The sequence below is a fragment of the Strongylocentrotus purpuratus genome, unplaced genomic scaffold (genome assembly GCF_000002235.5).
Source record: "Strongylocentrotus purpuratus isolate Spur 01 unplaced genomic scaffold, Spur_5.0 spur5_scaffold_4, whole genome shotgun sequence".
In the NCBI taxonomy this organism is placed as follows: Eukaryota; Metazoa; Echinodermata; class Echinoidea; order Camarodonta; family Strongylocentrotidae; genus Strongylocentrotus; species Strongylocentrotus purpuratus.
The window spans coordinates 19,207,900-19,229,860 of NW_022145610.1; the positions used below are offsets into that span (position 1 = coordinate 19,207,900).

The 21,961-nt window shown below is 37.1% G+C and overlaps 1 protein-coding gene across 1 annotated transcript; it reads right to left on the minus strand.

Annotated features, from left to right (window-relative positions):
• Positions 1 to 11: 11 nt before the first annotated feature.
• Positions 12 to 13,602, minus strand: LOC590781 (dual specificity protein phosphatase 12). Its single transcript, XM_030997680.1, has 8 exons — positions 13,359 to 13,602; positions 12,492 to 12,804; positions 10,612 to 10,725; positions 6,129 to 6,247; positions 4,896 to 4,995; positions 3,938 to 4,121; positions 3,417 to 3,465; positions 12 to 762 (listed from the first exon to the last, which is right to left on the minus strand). Exons 2-8 carry the CDS (start codon positions 12,764 to 12,766, stop codon positions 677 to 679), a joined length of 927 nt encoding a protein of 308 aa, XP_030853540.1. The 5' UTR covers positions 12,767 to 12,804; positions 13,359 to 13,602; the 3' UTR covers positions 12 to 676.
• Positions 13,603 to 21,961: the final 8,359 nt, after the last annotated feature.

Sequence of the window (21,961 nt, forward strand, 5' to 3'; positions counted from 1 at the left end):
TCATTCGTAAAGTTATGCTTAACTTTACAAACAGCTTTATGAAACACCCCCAGGTCTTTAACAAATATTGATGCAGATCAAGCCAGAAAGTGGCGACTCATCGCTGTGGTTTTCAATCTTGTTCTCTAAATGCAGTCTTCTTCTTATCGAGTCACTACACAAGTCCCGTCCAATGGTCCACACAGGCTTTGGCACGGCAATTCACAACTTCGAGGTCATTTTGGGTGCATGGCTCTGGCAGGAGCGGGCAGACTAGCAGGTGTTCCATTGTCTGTTCCTGGCCGCATTCACATGTTGTTTGTTCGTCTCCTAGACCCCACCTCTGAATTAGGACTCTGCATGGTCCGTAGCCAGTTCTTAGGCGGTTCAGGCTTAGCCAGGTAGGCCAAGTCTCACTGGAGCCGTTTGCGAGGGATTCCTTCGGGCTGAGGGAGAGTTTATGTGGAGTGGTCTGGAGGTGGTTAGACCACAAAGTCATCCTTTGGTTGTGAGGGCTGGTATTAAGGGGCTCTACAGAGTGCAGAAAGCTGTGTCTGGATTTGAGCCGCTTGCCCACTGGCTGTTGTTCGAAGAGTGGGTGGAGTGGATTGTTTTCTAGTTTGTCCTGTTCTTTCTGGGACAAGACCAACCTTCTGACGTGTGGTGGTGCAGCGTTGGTATTGAGATTGAGAAGGTATCAGGGAACAGGGACCATATGATCGACTCGATTGAGATGGATCTGGAAAGCAGGTGTCATCCAAAAGCCACATGAGCACTGTGCACCTGTGCATGGGAAAACAATTAAAACCATTGCCAAAGACGTGGTAATCACAGGAAGGAAATGGAAGAATGAATAGCAGTCAGGTGGCTTCAATAGTGACATGAAAAGGCACCTAACTAAACGCATCAGAGATGCACATGTATCATCAAAGATTGTGGAAAATCATTTAATTTCATGAAATTACACACATTTTACTTAATGTTATGTCTGATTCAGACCTGCCAACCTCTGAAGTTCAAAAACTGTATTCTTTAATCCCAAAAGTTGTATTTTACTGACAAAAGTTGTATTCTTAAAAACTAGAAATCATCGCAATCTGTATTGCCGCGCAATGCGAATGTATCCCCCGGCAGTGGCAGCGATTTTGTGTTATCCTTATGTGGAAGGAGGGACAAAGATTCCCTCTCCTCTTTGTGAAACAAAAGGATGACGTAGAGATTGCCGCAAGTGGCTCAGACTATTGTCAAGACTAGGAGCAGCATCACCAAAACAATAGGTGTGTAGATCAGATTATGATGTATATTTATAGAAAATTTGAAAGAAATGTGATTTTCATAGCGACACAAGATATTCCTTTAAATATGACCTTTGACCCTATAAGAGATGGAATACTGGGGGGTAGCAGCACCAAATTTGTGGAGGTCTAGAGTAAACTATAATGAACCTTAATACAAGCAGCATCACTAAAATCTATAGGCTTGTAGATTATACCAAGATACACCTTTGTTCAAAATTTGAACAAAATCCCTTTAGAAATGTGGCCTATAGAGCGCACACAAACAAAAATATGGCCTTGTACCCTATAGAAGGCGGAACACTGGGGGCAGCATCACCAAAAGTTATAGGTATGTAGATTATACCAGGATACACCTCCATACAAAATTTGAAAGAAATCCGTCAAGAAATGTGGCAGTTAGAGCGCACACTAGAGTGCACACAAGACATCTATCAAAATATGACCTTTGACCCTATAAAAAACGGAACATTGGAGGCAGCATCACTAAAAATCTATAGGCTTGTAGACTATACCAAGATACACCTTCGTTCAAAATTTGAACAAAATCCCTTTAAAAATGTGGCCTATAGAGCGCACACAAACCATCCACAGAAATATGGCCTTGTACCCTATAGAAGACGGAACACTGGGGGCAGCATCACCAAAAGTTATAGGTATGTAGATTATACCAGGATACACCTCCATACAAAATTTGAAAGAAATCCATCAAGAAATGTGGCAGTGAGAGCGCACACAAGAATATGACGCGGCGGACGCAGCGGCGGACGCGGCGGCGGCGTAATGCTGCTGAATCCAAAGTACCCCACCGGCATACTGCCGGGGGATACAATAAACATGGACTGTTATGCGGATCAATGCCTCTTACAGTTCCTATATACAGGAAGACATTTTTAAATGGATCATTGGTTGAATATGCATGATTTCGTCATGACTGGTGTGTTCGGTGTACCAATGAACATCCCCAAATTTCTCATGTGATATGCTTGTAGGATACTTTACAGGACAGAATGGGCATTTTTTCATTGAAAATTGCACACATACACACACACACAAAATACAACAAAACAAAACAAAACATCCTATTTTATTGAGGAAAATCGTACTGTCATATTTGCTTTTAAAAATCGAACGAAATACGACTAAATCATACTGGTTGGCAGGTCTGCTGATTGATACATTCATCTGATGTAATAGAATCTTAGACCCCGTTCTCACTCACTTCGTTGGAGCGCTCAAACTAAGACCCGCTCCTCAGGAGCGGTTCTTAGGTGAGTGAGAACGCTCAAAGTGGTCCAGGAAGCGGACTTCTGGACCGCTCCAGGGGGGTGTTTCACAAAGATCCTAAGTTGAACTTATCTCTAAGTTGGACTTAAAAATTATGGAAAGCCATTAGCATCCTTGAAAATATTTTCTAAAAGATATTTTAAAAGGCATAAAATATTGATTCAAATCATTCATATTGTCAATTATCAAGTAGATTTCATGTTGTTGATGTGGAATTTATGAAAAGTCTAAAATACTTTAATTTCAGCTTTTGAATATATTTCATTTTGAGGCTCCAATGGCTGTCCATAATTTTTAAGTCCAACTTAGTGTTAAGTTCTACTTAGGATCTTTGTGAAACACCCCCAGAAGTCCACCTTCCGAGGTGGTCTTGAGGAGCGGGTCTTATTAAGAGCGCTCCAGAGCGCTCTAACGTGCAATGTGAACGGAAGTGACGTTCCGCGCGATGAGCGATCGGGCAGGCACTACACATATACATGTATACGGGGCGCGTCGCGAACGGGACATCAGGTGACATAGGGTTTGGATTCCGCGCGCGAAAAAATTGACCCGCCTACCTGAGCTGCCATAGCAACAAGACCACTTTGACTCGTGGAGCGGTTTGAGCCATAACAACTGCTCGGAGTGTGAACGCTCGCAAACCGTTCCTCAAGACCCGTTCCTCTGGAGCGGTCTGGAGCGGTCTAACTAAGACCACTTTCAAAGTGAGTGAGAACGGGGTCTTAGCTGTGTTCGATAACATATGGGACAAAATAGCTTAGATTGGCCAATGTTGGGATAAATTGCTTTACAATTAAAAGCGTTTGGAAGTACAAAATAATTCTTTGTAAAAGAAGTGATCTAGTTTCTACTTACCTGCCCAATTGAATGAACCTAGTCTCGAATCACACTTTGGGCAAGATATCTAGGGTAAAAATAAAAGTTGGGATGATACACAAACTAATCTTTGACAAATCACTCACAAATATAGACCGTAACTCTATACACACACAGAATCACCAATGAAGAAAAAGGGAGGTGTGAGAGACTGCGATCGGAAATGAAGCTCTATACAGTGCGTCCCAGAAAAAACAAAACCGAGAATTATCGATGTTTTATCATAACTTAATCGCAATTATAATTAATAAATGACACATATTTGTAAAGCTTAGATTCTCCTCTTTCATTTGATGTGATTATGATGTATATTTCACGCATGAGTGATTAAAAACAATTTGAAGAGAGGAAACTAAAAATTCATTTTTAGGGCGGTATCTGAATTTCAAAGAGAAAATCACATTTCTAGAAAGTTCATTTTCTGCCCTTTCACATGACACCTCAATCAGGAAAAATGAGCCAGGAATAACAAAGTTCTGTTGGTTTAAAGTAATACTCACCTTTCCTTCATGAACGCCCATCAGAAAAGATTCCATCCACGAAACGGGTTCAACAAAGACCGATGTACAGCTGATTGAACCTTGTTCCTTTGACATCTGACCTTTGTGCTTGTGCCAGCCAAAGTCTCTGTGACCTTTGGTGTTCTCATGAGCTATGACACTGGACTGACAAAATAATGCTCTCCTGAGAAAAATGGATAACAATATCAATCATAATAGTAACAATAATAACAAAAACATCGACAGCAACGACAACAGCAATAACAATGATAATAATTGTTTCTTATTCAGCAATTTAACAATTTCATCATAACTGACTACAGCGCATACAGCATTATTATCCCATTTATTGGATTTAATATGATTTGAACACAACATTGCACATTCTCTTCTCCTCTGAGAGACACTCTAGCTAGTCTGTCGCCTGTTTACAAGAGTGTGCATGCTAATTATCCAACCACAATGTCACTTGCATCCTACCAGGGGGTGTTTCACAAAGACTAAGATCGACTTTAAGTTGGATTTAACTATGGCAGGCCATTCATGTCACTGGTAGCTCTCACCATTGGTCTCTCAACTATGATCTTTAGATAATACTCTTTTCCTTATTCCCTTTTTCCCAACAATAAACTATCAAAAAATGAAAATTCTGTAGATTTGTGACCATGATTTGAACGTCCCTTGAGAAACCAATGCCAGGAATGGTTAGAGGAACTAGTGGCATGAACGGCCTGCCATATGTGAGTCCAACTTAAAGTCGATCTTAGTTTTTGTGAAACACTCCCCCTGGTATGCATTTAGCCCCTGGGTGGAGAGTAGCAATGTAGACCATTGCTCATAGCAAGGACATAGAGTGCCATGCCAGGGTTTGAACCCACAACCTCTGCATTGCCAGTCAAATTATTACACCCATCGACTACCGTACCAGACCTCCATCGGTAACAACAACTCTACTTACCTGCATTTGCGACATTTGTAGAGAGTATTATCCCCTGCTGGATCAGGCGATGAGCCTGCGGGATCAGATGCTAGTAGATCTTTGGGAATTTCTTCTCTGGCTGTACAGTCAAAGCAATGCAAACATCATCAATACTTGGGTGACATTAAGTGACAGGTGCAGTCAAGGATGGAAGACGTTTATGATATAAAGGAAAACTAAAAAAATTGTGCATAATGAAACTTTTACTTTTTTGGAAGGCAAGAAACACATATAAATAAAGTGCTGTGATACCGTAGTTATTTCACAGCTGAAGGTTTGCTCATAATGTGAAACAGAAAGCAATTAAGATATGAGCCACAGATATTCAAACAGATCTCCTTGGAATAGTTTCTTGATAGCTAGCTACTTTGGCAGTGTATTGATACAACTAAAAACAGTATGCTCTTGTATAGATTCTCTTTATATTTAAAGTCTTAAATTGTTATTCTGATATACACTTCAGCAATGTTTACACCATGGGAATGTTTCGCAAAGACTAAGATCGACTTTAAGTTGGACTGAACTATGGCAGGTCGTTCATGCCACTGTTTGCTCTCACCATTTACTGGCATTGTTCTCTCAAGGGACTTCCAAAATCATGGTCACAAATCTACAGAATTTACATTGATTTGATAATTCATGATTGAAGTACAAAATATTATCCAAAGATCATAATGGTTTATATAGCAAACAGTGGCATGAACAGCCTACCATAGTTTAATAAGTCCAATTTAAAGTCGATCTTAGTCTTTGTGAAACACTCCACATGTGTTACTTCATCAAAGATATAGGATTTGGGGTTATAGATTACATTGAAGCTCTAGGGTTAGGCTATGTTGCTGTAATGGTCCAGGGTTAAAGTTCAAAATTTGATTGCTGTCACAATCATGGGCTGCAGATCAATTGTTGCTGAAGCATGTCGAGGGGTCAGTGACAAAAAGACGTAACTCCATTTTGGCCATTTTTAGAAACAGTGGTTTATGTGTCACTGAGCACTTGGGCCTTAAGGAGTCAAGTCTATGTTTACTAGCCATTGACTTCAATGGGGTGTGGGGTGGAGTTAAGTCTTTGTGTTTCCTGGAAAGCCCACATTCTTCTGAACATTTTGATATCAAATAATCATTTTGGAAAAATATGGAGTTACGTCTTTGTGTCACTAAACCCTTGATGTGTTGTACAATTTGAATTTGGATCACCTTGCATCATACTCACAATGAATCTCCTCAGCTAAGTGTGATAGTCTGTGCTGTTTGAACTGGGAATTTGTTGTGTCGCACTGACAGCCCATGGCTTCAAATAACTTCAGCTGCTCCATAAATCCAGTGTTTGGGCTGTAAAAATGGAAACAAAACAATCAAAAAGCTGTAATTAGAATGTATCAAATTAAAATCAATTATGGATGCAGAACTGTGCATGAGGACGGTTATTTTCTGTGGAGGAACATAATCCTGGTTTACGATGTAAAAGTAGTTATAAGGAAGAAAATTAAACCAGATAATATGAAATACAACTTGTAGTAATGCTGTAATCATTTCATCTTCATACTTTAATACATTTCTCTTTTTGTCCAACACCCCTTCCCTTTTAATCTCTCTCTCTCTCCTTCTACCTCACTTCCTCCCTCCTGTCTTTCACCTCGCTCACTGTCTCTATGTTTTATGTTTTGTGGTTTTTTTTATTGTGTATACAGTTTTTTTGTTATGCCTGATCGTGATTTGTATCTTCAATTTCTCAAGACTTTAAATTGTAAATTCTTCCTTCCAACTTCTTAATTTCTCTCTCTCCCTTCCTTTTCTTCGTTTTTTCTCCTGTTATACTCCTAACTTTTTTCTTTTTTTTTCTTCTACTGATACTGTACTACGATGTCATGTGTATACTGTAACTGTAATTGTAACCAATATTCTGTATGCCAGTGTTCATTTCCATGCTGTACTCATTCTTCATTTCCTTTTCAAGACTTGAATAATGATGAACTTTGTGCAATATTTGGTAGTAATACTACAGATACTCATACTGATATTAATAATTTAAACTTTTTATCTGGAAATGAAGATGAGTTTCATTTCAGTAGGTTTCTGAACTGTAAATATTATATTGATGAAGATTTTACGACTGAATTCAGTAACATTGACCATCATTTTAGTATTTTACATTTTAATTCCCGTAGTTTGAACAAAAACTTTAATGCTATATCCAATTTCATCTCTACTTTATGTATAGATTTCTCTGTTTACGGTTTCTCTGAAACTTGGATTAATGACAGTACGCCACTATTATTTAATGTGTCTGGTTATTCTTTTATACATTCTGATCGCCAAGAAGGAAAGGGTGGAGGTGTTGGTCTGTTGGTCGCTGACAATTTTGAATATGTAATACGCAATGATATATTAGACCCCTCATGCGATTATGAATCACTGTTTATTGAAATCAATTTGCCGAGACATAAGAATATTATTGTAGGTGTTATATATAGGAAACCTCAATCAAATATCAATGATTTCATCCCTGTCTTTGAAAATTGTTTACAGAAAACTAATACTGAACATAAACAGGTTTATATAATGGGCGATTTTAACATTGATCTTATGAAATATACTGGCAATGCTGTATGTAATTTCTTGAGCGCAATACATTCAAATTTTTTTATTCCTTTAATTGATAAGCCTTCAAGAATGACTGACAGATCAATATCCCTTATTGATAACATATTTACAAATAACTTTGATCTAAATGTTTCTTCTGGTTTGTTTTATAATGATATATCTGATCATTTCCCAATATTTCAAATAACACAAAAACAGTTTCCTATCTATAACATTTCTGTATATAATACTTGTATTATCAATGATGTATCTCTTAATGTTTTCAAAGAGGATTTGTTACGTAATGACTGGAATATTTTTAATTATACCGATGTAGTCGTAGCTTTTGAAAAGTTTTCGACAACTTTATCATTACTTTATAACAGAGCATTTGTAAAGAAAACTTTTAAATCTGTTCGTAAAAAGATTAGAAAACCGTGGATTACATTTGACTTGTATAAAAAGATAAGGAATAAAAATAAAGTATATAGAAGGTATTGTCATTCACCTACAGAAAATAACAAGAGGAAATACGTTCAATTACGGAACTACACTAATAAGTTATTAAAACTTGCACGTAAAGACTACTACAAGATGAAATTTTATGCAATAAAGGGAAATATGAAAAAAACATGGCAATTAATCAATGGTATCCTGGGTAAATCTCACAATGCCTTACCTAATTTCATAAATGTAAATGGGAAACAAATATCTAATTCTAAAGATATTGCCAATCATTTTAACAATTTTTTTGTAAATATTGGTCCATCTTTGAAAAATTCCTTATCCTTAGGCAATACTGACAAATTTGCCAAATTTTTACCAAAGCAAAATTCCAATTCTGTATATTTTAAAGCTGTATCTGAAAATGAAATTATTGATGTAGTAAAGAAATTGAATTGTACAAATAGTTGTGGCATTGATGAATTCAATCCTGATGTCATAAAGAATGTAATACACTATATTGTTACACCATTGTGTTATATTTTCAATTTATCGATTTCTACTGGAGTTGTTCCCTCTAGATTGAAAATTGCAAAAGTTGTACCTGTTCATAAAAAAAGTGATATTCATAATGTTGATAATTATAGGCCTATATCTATACTTCCTTATTTTTCAAAAATCTTAGAAAGGCTCGTCTATAATCGTACATATAGCTATTTATGCACAAATTCTATTTTGAATGATAGTCAGTATGGTTTTTTAAAGCATGTGTCGACAGAAATGGCTGTTATTGATCTTCAAGATTATTTAATTAGTGTATTTAATAAAAAATTGCATGTTATTGGTGTTTTCTTAGATTTAAGCAAGGCATTTGATACAATTGATTTTTCTATATTATTATCCAAACTTGCCTGTTATGGGATAAGAGGTTTACCACTCCTCTGGTTCAAAAGTTATTTACATAATAGAACTCAATGTGTATCATTTAATGGTGTTTTATCTGATTATTCGGAAATCTCATGTGGTGTGCCCCAGGGGTCAATCCTGGGGCCCCTTCTGTTTTTACTTTATATTAATGACCTTCCATATTGTTCTGATAAATTAAAATTCATTCTTTTTGCTGATGACACCAATATCCTCTACACCTCAAATGACATTGGATCTTTATATAGCACGTTAAATATTGAATTGCGGAAAGTATCGAATTGGTTTAAATGCAATAAATTAATCTTGAATGCTGGAAAGTCAAATTTTATATATTTTCATTCCAAATATAAACCGGTTTCTACAGAGCTCCTCAATTCATATCAAATAAAAATGGATGATAATTTTCTTAATCGTGTTGCTAATACCAAGTTCTTGGGTATTTTTATTGACGAAAGCTTATCCTGGAAAACACATATATCCCATATTAATAAGATAATGTCACGGAATACTGGTGTCATCAGCAAACTCCGCCATACTTTGCCTCAATCTGTTCTTCTTATGTTATACAATACACTTATATTACCGTTTCTTAGTTATTGCAACATTGTTTGGGCAAACACATACCCAACCAAACTGCATCGTTTATATATTCTACAAAAGAGGGTTGTAAGAAATATAACGCTATCTCATTATCAATCTCATTCAAGGCCACTTTTTAAACAACTTAATATATTGAATGTATACCAGTTAAATGAATATTTGTGTGCTATACTTATATTTAAGAAGGAAAAAAGTCTGCTTCCTGAAAAGTTATCCGATATGTTTATAACAAACAGTACAATACATAACCATAATACTAGAAATAAAAAGAAATATCACCGATGGTGTGTTAATACAAATTTTGCATCATATTCTTGCAGACATCATGCACCTGAAATTTGGAACTTGCTTCCAACTAATATAACTTCAATCTCATTTCACAACAGTTTTAAACGTAATCTCAAAAGTTTCTTGATTGCGCATGACTCTCATTGAATGTATTTATCTAGCTTGTTACCCCTCTCTCTTTCACTCTCTCTCTCTCTCTTTCTTTCTTCCCCTTTGCTATCTTCTCACTTTTTCATCCTACCATGTTGTATATCATGTACTGGGTTTGTGCCGGTTGTTATGCAATTTCTGAATGATATTATCCGAAACTTTACTCGCTACTTGTTTTCTTACTATGTTTATTATATCTAATTTGATAGGAAGCTGTCCAGACAAAACCTTTTCTTGGTTTTTTTACAGCTGTGCCTTATTCTATTTTGTATTAATTCATTTCACATGTATAAACTATCCCAATTTATGTATTATATTGTACATGAAATTGTATGTTTTTACTTTGTAAAAATGTTTTTAAAGATGGAATTCAATAAACTGAACTGAACTGAACTGAACTGAACTGTCTCTCCCTATCTCCTTTTCTCATAGAATGGAATGGAATGGAATGAAATGATCTACTAATATTGTCAAACAGCACTCTGGATCAAAGACGTGTTCAACACAAAGGAAACGATTAGACTTCAGTCCAGCTTCCACAAGTTCAGAGAATTGGAGCAAGGGTCCTACAGATTAACAGCACACAATCTAGGTTTAGGTATTTTAAATGTAAAAACACAATTTCCAGCCATTTTTAGACAGAAGAAACTGGTATGTAACTAACAATTAAACATTAAAAAAAGGTACCTTCTCTGGAAACTTACCACGTTTGTGAATGTTTGTCGACAACCTTTTTCAGAGCTGTCACAAGAGGGCATTTCTCTTTGTACATGATGTAAGCTATAACTGCAGATGAGCTCCTTGATACCCCCATAGCACTGCATAGTGACAATTAAAAAAATATATATCAAAAGATAAACTACAGCCATGTTGTACAACAGTGTCCTATAGTTATACGTGCTGACTTGCGCTACTCTAGTCTAAATCGGTGTGGGCTTTGATCTTTATATAGGGATGTACAATGTACAACACATGCTCCTGTTACAATTGATCTGCACTTAATATCCTACCAACCAATTTCTTACTATCAACCCCCGACCTAACAATTTACCTTAGAGACTAATCGTAACAGCTCACACTAACCTTAACTTAACACCTAACTCTAACCCTATCTCTAAACAATTGATGAAAGAAAGCCCAAAGCAACTGTCGCAGGAGCATATCTTGAATTAGACAGAAATAACCGTCTGATATGGGTCATTTCTTTAATAAAACTGATATTTGTTGACATTCCCCATTAGTGGAGCCAGACGTAGTCTCAGTGGAACAACCGACGGTATAGAGAGACTGAAGCTTTTGGTCTAATCTCGGATCAGCTCTCAGAGAAATTATACCCTTTAGGCCGATGAAAGTTGATCTCATGGTTCTCGTCAGGCATTGTTGAGATTTTGATGAGGGATTTAGATCAACTTTCATCTTTCATCTGACTTTGATTTCATGTTCTCGCGGGCATATTTGGAATTTGAATGAGGGATTTTGATCCAAATTCATCTTTCATATACAAACCAATAGAACTTGTGGAGGGTATCGAGTCTTGTACATTATACATGTAACGCTCTTACACCAATATCATACTCCAATGACTATTTCTTCCAAATTTTCTGTGATATTTGGGTTTCTGTGACACCATCTTCATTTCATTTCATTTTCATTTATACTGTCTCGTTTCTGACTTAAACTTAAGGCCCTGTTTTATTATACTGGTATTAAATTATGAACTTGATGATATAGCGATATACATCTTTCTTTGTTCGTCTTCAGTCTGCTTCTTATTATTTGTTCTTCTGCTCTTTCTTCTTGCTTGTTCTTCTTCTTGTTCTTCTTCTTCTATCTTCTCACAAGTACTTTCCTTCATATTCTTTTATTGTAAGTAGGTATCTTAACTTTCTTCTAATTATTATCTAGTATATTGGGCAACGTACACAATGCACTGAACAGTTTAATACGCGTTGGCTCCCACCCGGTACGGTAGCGGGAAGCCGGAGTACGGCGTGAGGCAAAACATTCGCCCCGTGTCTAGCCGCAGACTATTCCTGGCCTACGCGATAGGCAGCTAAAGTAGCGGGCGGCATATTATGCCGCCCGCTACTTTAGACCAATCAGCGATCGACTTGGCAGACATCGCCATGGACGCGTGTCACATGGGCCACGCGCGGCAGCCAATCGAAAATATTGTTGATTTTTTGAGGCGGCAATTTCATATCTGGACTTTTTGACGCGGGAATTTCGTCAGCGATGAGTGTTGAACTTTTTTGGTGCGCGAGCAAAATTTGATGCGGGCGCTGACGAGAACCATGAGATCAACTTTCATCGGCCTTATTAATAATCATTTGGATGCATCAACATTCAGTTTAAAATAAAAAGGATAAATCTCAATTTATAAACAAAGTCTCTTGGAATCCCTACTTGGTCTTGATGTTGATGCAACCATGTGTGTGTATTAATAAGCAGTGTATTTCTTACAAACTACATCTTCAAACAGTTCTTGTGCTCAAAATTGAAATGTATGAGATATTAACCATCACCACTGCACTTCAACCAATTCTCTAGATGTACGGACAAATGGCGTCTGTGCCTTAATTACCAATGGACAAGCACACTACCCTCTTTAGCTGGATCAAGACCATCCTCCATAAAAGCCAGGATGTCCTCCAGATGTGTCAGCAAATCTTCACCCGGCTGATCTCTGATGATGATTTGTTTATGATTGACAGCGACCTCGGAGGGTACGGTGATGGGCATGTTGATCAGACTCAGAACGTGGCTGATCTTGCGGTCATTAAGGAAGCGTTCCGACTCTGCAGCTTGCAGGTCGCCAAGCCACAGGCGCGGAAGGATCTCATCGGCATCGCCTGGCATGTTGTCGTTGGTCAATATCCTATGTTCATATGATCAATCTGAAACAAGATGGATTAAGGCCAAGGGGCATTAAAGATTAAAGGTCAATTACAAGATGCGGGATCCCGCTTTGTCGGAGTACAAATCCAGAACCAGAACCAGGCATTTAGTTCTCCTGAAGGTTAGCTGCAGCTGCACATGACATAGGCCTACTTGTAGGCCTAATATTAGGGGGTTAATTCATTCATGTCAAAATTACATGCATGTCCAACTGCATTGAATTTGGTGTCATATAAAGATAGATATATCAAATTGAAAAGGGCTAGAAAAGTAGAAGAGCACATCAACATAGTCTACTTTTTGAATGAAGATTTGAAGTGAATCCTACAAACATTTTTCGAGATTTGTTTGTGATAAACCAACGCAAATCCCTTAAACTTAAAAAAAAAAAGTTAATGGCCTAAATATGGCCCTGATCAAAAAACCACCACACTTTCAGGGTAAATGATTAACAAATAACATCTGATTCTGAACTTGAAACAGTGTGCAGTCAAAATCATTAAAGCATCGACCTAGATCTAGTCTATTCTAGACTCTAGGCCTATACGTATACCTTCAGCCTTCACGTCAACTTTCCAGCACCAAAACAATCAGTGAATCACCGCGCCCGATGCCTAGTACGATTAGACTCGATCTAGTACGAGTACCGATACGAACGGAAGCCGTGACTGGCGGCGTGAGTTCTAGCTGAGCTGTGGGTGAGAGATCAGGAGGCCGAGGGTCTACACCTCCCTTTGACTTGCCCGGTGGCGCCCGGTAGATTATAGTGCCGTTTCGTTCGTGCGTGTACTGTGCATGTGCCGAGGTAGCTGTTTTGTAAACATAGCAGACAGTTATACCTAAATTTTCTACGGTATCTTTGACGTACAAATCGGCAGTTTAAAAAAAAAAATTATGTCCCCTTTATTTCTAGTACGTCTTCCTCAATTAATTTAGGTCTATTTGTCTTTGTCCATTTTATGACCCTTTGCCATCATAACATTTGCATTGTTTTAATTTCGCCTGAGTAATAAGAAAGTAAATTGTGCACGGTAGGCATAGAATGTCCAAATCAAAAGATAATTTCATTACTAAGCTAAAGGGAAGACGGCAGAACAACTTTGTTTGGACTATCCTAGACAGCTCGGTTCCAGTATCATGTGCTACTATATACACCTAGACAGAACCATCAGGTATGGGTCATTCTTTAATAAAACTGATATTTGTCAACATCAATCCCCATCAGAGGAGCAACAGTCGATATCAGAGACTGAAGCTTTCGGTCTACTATACACCCATTGTGACCCACAGGACTAAAATGCTAATTAATTACCTTTATTGATATATCATAGTAGGTCTAGACAATAATATATTAATGAACAAAAATCAAAATGTTTCGCACACGGCACACCTGTAAATTCATTTTTTTTTAAAGCAACAACCTTGTTCTTCTTGAAATATGTTCTAGAGGTTATTGCGGCGATTTCCAAAGCACAAGGACCGCATCAAATTTATTAAACTATGACACCAACTCCTACCCTCTCTCTCTATCTCTTTCTCTCTCTCTCTCTCTCTCGGTCTCTCTCTCTCTCTCTCTCTCTAGCTCTCTCTCTCTCTCTCTCTCTCTTCAATTCTAATTTAATGTCATGACAACTTATCAGCAGATCTATTGGTATGGACTTAAGGAACAGTGACATATATATATATATATATATATATATATATATATGAAGAAAATAAACACAAGCAAACAATCATGTGCTACTATTCATAATAACATCTATTTAATATTACTATTTCTGCTCTCGCTCTCTCGCTCTCTCTCTTCAATTCTAATTTAAATGTCATGCCATTGCAGATCTATTGGTATGGACTTAAGGAACAGTGACATATATGAGGAAAATAAACACAAGCATATAATCATGTGCTACTATTCATTTCTGCTCTCTCTCTCTCCCTTCAATTCTAATTTAATGTCATGCCATTGCAGTATGGACTTAAGGAACAGTGACGAAAATAAACACAAGCAAACAATCATATGATACTATTCATGATAACATCTATTTATTTGTTACTTTTAAATTTCCATCAATGTTTCCCCTCTAAATAAACATATAATCACACACTTCTACAAAAGAGCACAATCACAACATTCACATTGATCACTGTGACTGATACACACATACAATGCAAATTGTGTGCTGTCTTCAACTCCACTGCACCATCCATCAAGAATATATATCAGTGGTTTTTCAAACCCGATGACTACTGAATTTTCTCATTCTAACAGGATATAAACACAGGGAACAACTGGTTTCCATGAAAATGGGTTAAAAGAAATCATTTTTGCTGCAACTCCCAAGTGTTTACCATCACCGACATGCATGCACGATCTATACTTATGAATGAAAACAGATCTTTAACACTGAATCCCTTGAAGATCATGGAGATCAAACTGTTTATTCCATAGACCAAGTCACGGATCGAGATACAGTTTTTGTACGTAAACCTATGAAGGCATAAAACGATGCTATTAATAATGGCCAGATCAGTGGGCACAGCTTCATATTTTGTTTCTTTTTTAGATAGACGCTGACAAAATGAATCTGTCGAGTAAGACTTTGAATCCCCCGTATCACGAACGAGACAGCCATGTTGGGGATAAAGCAAAATCTGAAAATGAATAACAAGAATACTGCTTCTTAAAAAGTGATTTACCAGCTACAACTGGCCAGAGCACTTAGTACCCCCTGTCACTGGATCCAATTACTATTCCACACACTACAGTGAACATTCTCCGCTCCCTGGGAAGCATTCCAGCTAGTTGCCTTTTCTTTTTATGCATACGAACTTGCTAATCCAGTCACTAGCTGACATATTCTATCAGGTACCCATTAAGCACCTGGGTGGAGAAGAGTAATGCAGATTAAATGCCTTGCTCAAGTACATAAGTAACATGCCCGGGCTTGAACCCATGACTTTTAAAGTTTCAGTCAAGTTATATAAACCTCTCGACTACGACACTTCTACAAATGAAGAGCCTAATTCCAAAAGGGGCTCTTAAATCCACCTTTGATGAAAATTGAGTTATTGATATCAGAACATTGGTCACTTGAGTATCTGTCTTTCAAAAAAATTGGAATATTTGGAACTAAACTCTTCAAATACAGACACATTATATGCTTGTGGCTGTGTTCAGTATCCTTCCCTTGGTATCCCTCTGCATCACAAATACGATTTCAAGCTTTGGGAGTTACATCAGGAATTCTTTGATGAGGACTCTCTTGCAAGTAGCTTTCCTGACATTCCTAGGGTGCAGTGACACAAAGAAGTAACTCCCTATTATGCCAAAATGAGTATTTGATATAAGAATGTTCAGAAAAATGTGGGCTTTCCAGGGAACACAAAGACTTCACTCCACCCAACACCCCATTGAAGTCAATGGCTAGTGAAACATAGACTTAACTCCTTACGGCTTAAGTGCTCAGTGACACATAAACCACTTTTTCTCAAAATGGCCAAAATGGAGTTACGTCTTTGTGACACTGACCCCTCGATTCAAACTATATATTTTTTGGTAAACAAATGAGAAGTAAAGTGTAAATTAGAAACTTGTTTATCAATGATATTATAAGTGATAAACAAGTTTCTAGAGTAGGACTAGTAGCGTGTGGGTGTGTCCATTTCAGAGTGACATTTTAGCTCTTTGAGTTTACAAATGCATTATTACAAACATGAAAACAAATCACAAAGTTCAAGTATGGACTGAATATTTGGAAGTCGCAAATTAGACATTTTTGGTTATTTTCATTTTCTGGCAAATATCTACAGATGTTCTGCAGACAGCATATCATTTTGCTAGGTTCAATTGTTGAAGGAAAGACCATCATAATAAACATTTCTTTTCCTTTACATCATAACTTTCTGATCCTGTATCAGATATTGCTCGAACTGAATCACCAACAAACACTGACTTTTCATTTATTCAAATCAGTTTTTTGTTAGGTAGTAATCTCCATTGTCGACAGTTGTTCCTCTGGCTGTGAGGAATGCTACCACCTGTCTACAAAGACCGCATCTTTTTGTTTCCCTTGAATATGGTTTATCATTGGAACCTGTACATAAAGACCACTTTTCATGTTCCCCTTGGGTGGTCTTTATATACAGGTTTGAAACTTTGATTGTACATAAACCAACTTTTCACCTAATGCCCTTGATCTCTAATTGAACAAGCCAATTCAAACAATATTGCTTGTTCAACAATTATTTCATTTTGTTATGACTACAATGTTATTTATAAATCAGTCATTATCCCAAATGTACTTCGCATTGTTTTAATATGGATCAGAATGACATTGATATTATACATGACATGTATACATACAAAGTTTCAAATTGTAATGAGATATTACTTATGCATACTCTGACTTTTTCTTCATATAAACATCTTCAATAACATTTACCAGTCAAGCAAAATAAACTAAATTACAGACACCCAAATACATATATATATATATATATATATATATATATATATATATATATATATATATAATCTTAATACTTATTATATGAGCATTTAACAATGATAATGTGTATTACATATATACTTCAAGGCGCTTTACAATGTTATACATTGTCCATGGACTTCAAGTCCATGTCACTTCAAGAATAGAAAATCAATGGATATAGCAATCATCTCAAAAGATAAGGTTTGAGAGTGCGCTCAGTTGTAGAGCAGTGGTCTTGTAACCGGGAGGTCCCCTGTTCGAAACCAAGTCCATGTGTTCATGCCCTTTGATAAGGCATTAATCTTCATTACCAAGTCTCTCGGAGAGGACTTAAAGCCGTCGTCCCCTGGTTGCTTACTTACAAGCATACACATGCTTTCTTGGCAGTCATGTTAAACAAACATCAAACAAATTAGAAAATAATTTTCCTTTTTAGCGTTAATGATGGATGAAAGGTTTACATCAGGCTTTTAATTTGATGTTGCCTACTACATATAGTTCTTATATTTCAACAAAAATGATTATGAAACATATTTGGAAGTGGCTAACAGCTTTAAAAATACCAGAGGTACATCCACATGGTGAACTCCATGCATTCATACACATATATGCATATCTCGCTAAAATCAAATAAAACCAAACCGGTTAAAGACTGCATAATGCTTGTATAATAAACGCCACAGTTAAAATGTTTCACACATATTGACAAGCATACATTGCTTGCTGTATGTGCCGGAAGAAAAACCATGTCAACCCGATTTGCAAGCACCAAATAACATGATCACCCAAAAGGCTCCAACAGCAATCATAACAGCAAAATCAAAATGAATCAATGTATAATAAAGTATATATATAAATTCTGTATAAATAAATGTACTTGTATATCACTTCTAAGAAGAACTAAAGCCATATACACTTATAGGGAAATTCCTGAGCATATATATGTCGGATAATGAATACTCATTTGTAGATTGTTTTGTTAAAACCCAGGAGTTACGAAAATATAGAAGATGCTATATAGAGGGCGCAAGTAGCTAATAAGTAGTGCAGTGGGGCTTTAATTAGGCTAATAACCGGTTTCATGAGTTATCCTGTCGGTGCCAGGTAAAAATGTCAGAGGTAAAAATGCCAGAGGTAAAAATGTCAGAGGAAAAAATGTCAGAGGTAAAAATGTCAGAGGTAAAAATGTCAGAGGTAAAAATGTCAGAGGTAAAAATGTCAGAGGAAAAAATGTTAGAGGTAAAAATGTCAGAGATACCAAACAAATGTCAGAGGAAAAATGTCAGAGGAAAAATGTCAGAGGTAAAAATGTCAGAGGAAAAAATGTCAGAGGTAAAAATGTCAGAGGTAAAAATGTCAGAGATCCCAAAAGATGTCAGGTACAAAAAAAAATGTAGGGGGAAAAATTGGCGCCATCATAATATCTCAGCAATTTATCACACAAAATGTCGAGACGTAAGCTACTGGGCTAGTCTATTATATTTTATAAATGACTGTGTATTGTACTTCGTACATGTCCTGAGGATAATACAATGTGGAAAATAATTTTGAAACTTATATTTTGTGATCAGGTTTGCATATATTAATTTCTATCATTTTTCGATATTTTAAATTGGTTGATGTTTTAATGTTTATTTGGTTTTGAGGAAGTAGGCCTAAGTACATAGAATATTAAGATTGAATGAAATACAACAGGAAATCAGTTATAAAGATCGCACAGAAATTACACAAATTCAGTAATTAGACCCATCTTCATGTCCATCCCAGCAAAGACTGTTATGACAAGAAAACATTAATAAAAAGACACGGATGCTTTGTCCCCCTCAATCAATACTTTATTACAAAAGTTTAACAAACAATATCAAAGCTTCGCTTGAAGAATGTCAGATAGTAGGCCTACAAGTGGTAAACGTTGAGACATATCTACCCAGGTAGTTTGTCGTCATGTGCTTTCGAGTTTCGGCCATAACACTGCGTAACTTTATATTTAAAAAAAATCATGTATTAAGAAACGTGGGAGAAATACAGTATAGGTCCTCAATTTCAACTGTTTTTGTTCTGTCAAATTCATGATACATTTTGTTTAATGTGTAGACTTGTACGAATATGTCCCTGCTGGAAACTGTCGTATACAGTGTATGCCAGCACACCTTTTATAAATCCTGCACCAAATATCCTTCAAACAATATTATCATGTATACAAGCAGTATCATGATCAGGGCGTCAATCCTGGGGGAGGGGGGAGGACGGGGGGACACGTCCCCCCACGAATTTTCAGGTGGTGAAATGTCCCCCCCCCCCCCATGTTTTGTCAGAAAAGAAGTTCTTTAATAATTTAATGTAACGTCAAAGCTTCCGCGTGGGAGGGTGGGGGGGGGGGGGACTGAATTCAAACAAGGATTAAGAGTCGAGAACGGTTCAACGAATCGTCTTCTTTCTCTGATAATCAAATAAAACGTCACAGGTTCCGCTTGAGAGGGGGGGGGGACTTTATTCAAACAAGGATTAATAGTCGACAACGGTACTACTAAACGTCTTCTTTCTTTAAAAATGTAATGAAACAGGGATTAAGAGTCGAGAACGGTACAACAAATCGTCTTCTTTCTCTAATAATTAAATGAAACGTCACAGCTTCCGCGCTACGCGCGGGAGGGGGAAAACTGAATTCAAACAGGGATTAAGAGTCAAGAACGGTACAACGAATCGTCTTCTTTTTGTAATAATTTAATGAAAGGTCAAAGCTTCCGCACTTCGCGCGGGAGGGGGGGGGGACTTCTTTCTTTAAAAATGTAATGAAACGTCAAAGATAAAAAATTAAAAAATAATTGAACCGGTCACCAATGAAAGTACATGCCGTGAAACAGAATAACTGGAGAGAGAGTGTGTGTGTAGCAACATAACGTGGTATAATTTTGAAAGTAACTGTAAAGGTGACATGTAATTGTGCCCCCCCCCCCCCCCATGCTCAAACTCGGATTGACGCCCTTGATCATGATGCTATAAATGTGTACAGTAAAAATATGTTTCTGATATGTTACTCATGAATTAATATTTGTCAATTTCAGAGTTTGATCTCTCACAGCAAATAATTATAGAACGATGTAGCTTAAACAGAACCTCTGCAGAGCGCGCGCTTATCTGGAATGTGATGGTGCGGTTAGCATTTGATGTAACATTGGCGGCTTTCTGCTTTGTATCAGAGTATCAAAGCTGCTTATTGATGTTCTCCCAGACTATTTATACCGCAATAGTGATCGACGATTAACTCTTTGCAAAGCGCGCGCTTCTCTGGAATGTGATGGTGCGGTTAGCTTTAGATGTAACATGGGCGGCTTTCTGCTTTGTATCAAGGTATCAAAGTATCAAGCCCACAAGAAAGTGAAATTGTTGGAAATATGCATTTGTAGGAAATTACATTTTATAGTAGTCATTGCCACGTTTTATAATGTCCATCAATCTTCAGAAGGGACGGTGAAGTGGGGGCGGAGGACTCACAGCGTGATATCTTATCCTCTTTTTTTGGGGGGGGGGCTGTGATGACTTTTCTTTTTATTTAATGATTACACCATCGAACCACAACTCGGCCTATAATTATTAATGACCAAACTACTCGATTTTATGCATTCTGTTTTCCCAGAAGTTTGCTCAGTGTACCAGTATCACTTGCTTAGACAAAGGCATATGAGGGGGAGGCAGCCGGGTCACTATGCCCCCAAAAGAAGGATACAGTCCCCCCCCCCCCCCCCCCGTCTCCCCTCGGCAATAATCGGGCAGAAAGTCCCAATTTCTGGCAGAAAGGTAAATAAAAGTTACAGAAAGAAGAAAATAAAGCAGCACTGAAATTAATGACTGCAGAGCATCCTTCGTTATATCTTTTCGATAAGCCTAATATACAAACATTACCAATATTCAACCTGCAACATGCTTTTTTATATATCTTACCTCTAACATTTTTACCTCTGACATTTTTACCTCTGAAATTTTTTCCTCTGACATATTTACCTCTGACATTTTTACCTCTGACATCTTTACCTCTGACAATTTTTCCGCTGACATTTTTACCTCTGACATTTTTACCTCTGACATTTTTACCTCTGACATTTTTTCCTCTGACATTTTTACCTCTGACATTTTTACCTCTGACATTTTTTCCTCTGACATTTTTACACCGAGCCATCCTGTCAAGGTAAATCTATTTCTTTTCTCTCATGAATATCAAATAATGTGAATGTACTTATATTTGATGGAAAAAATGAAATCAGTCAGTTGTATAATTACAGATACATGTACTTGCAAAAGAAATACTGTCATGGCACCAGGGGCCTATTTCATAAAACTTGTCATCTATAACAAATGCTAAATTTCTATGACAAATTTGCTCTCGGCCAATCAGATGCCATGATTTCAGTAGCTTATAAAAATAGCTTGTAACTTGTTATTGATATCAAGTTTTATGAAACAGGGTCCAGACTCGAGGGATGCTGGTCCATTCAAAAGACCTACTTGCCAAGAGGGGATTTCAAGAGACATACAGCTTTCCCGATACCAGTCTCGAAGGCTGATTTCATAACAGCTTCACAACAACAAGTATATTCAAGTAATTGAGTGATAGTTCTCACGTCTCTCTGAGTTGGCGAGGATCGGGACCCCGTTTCATAAAACTTGA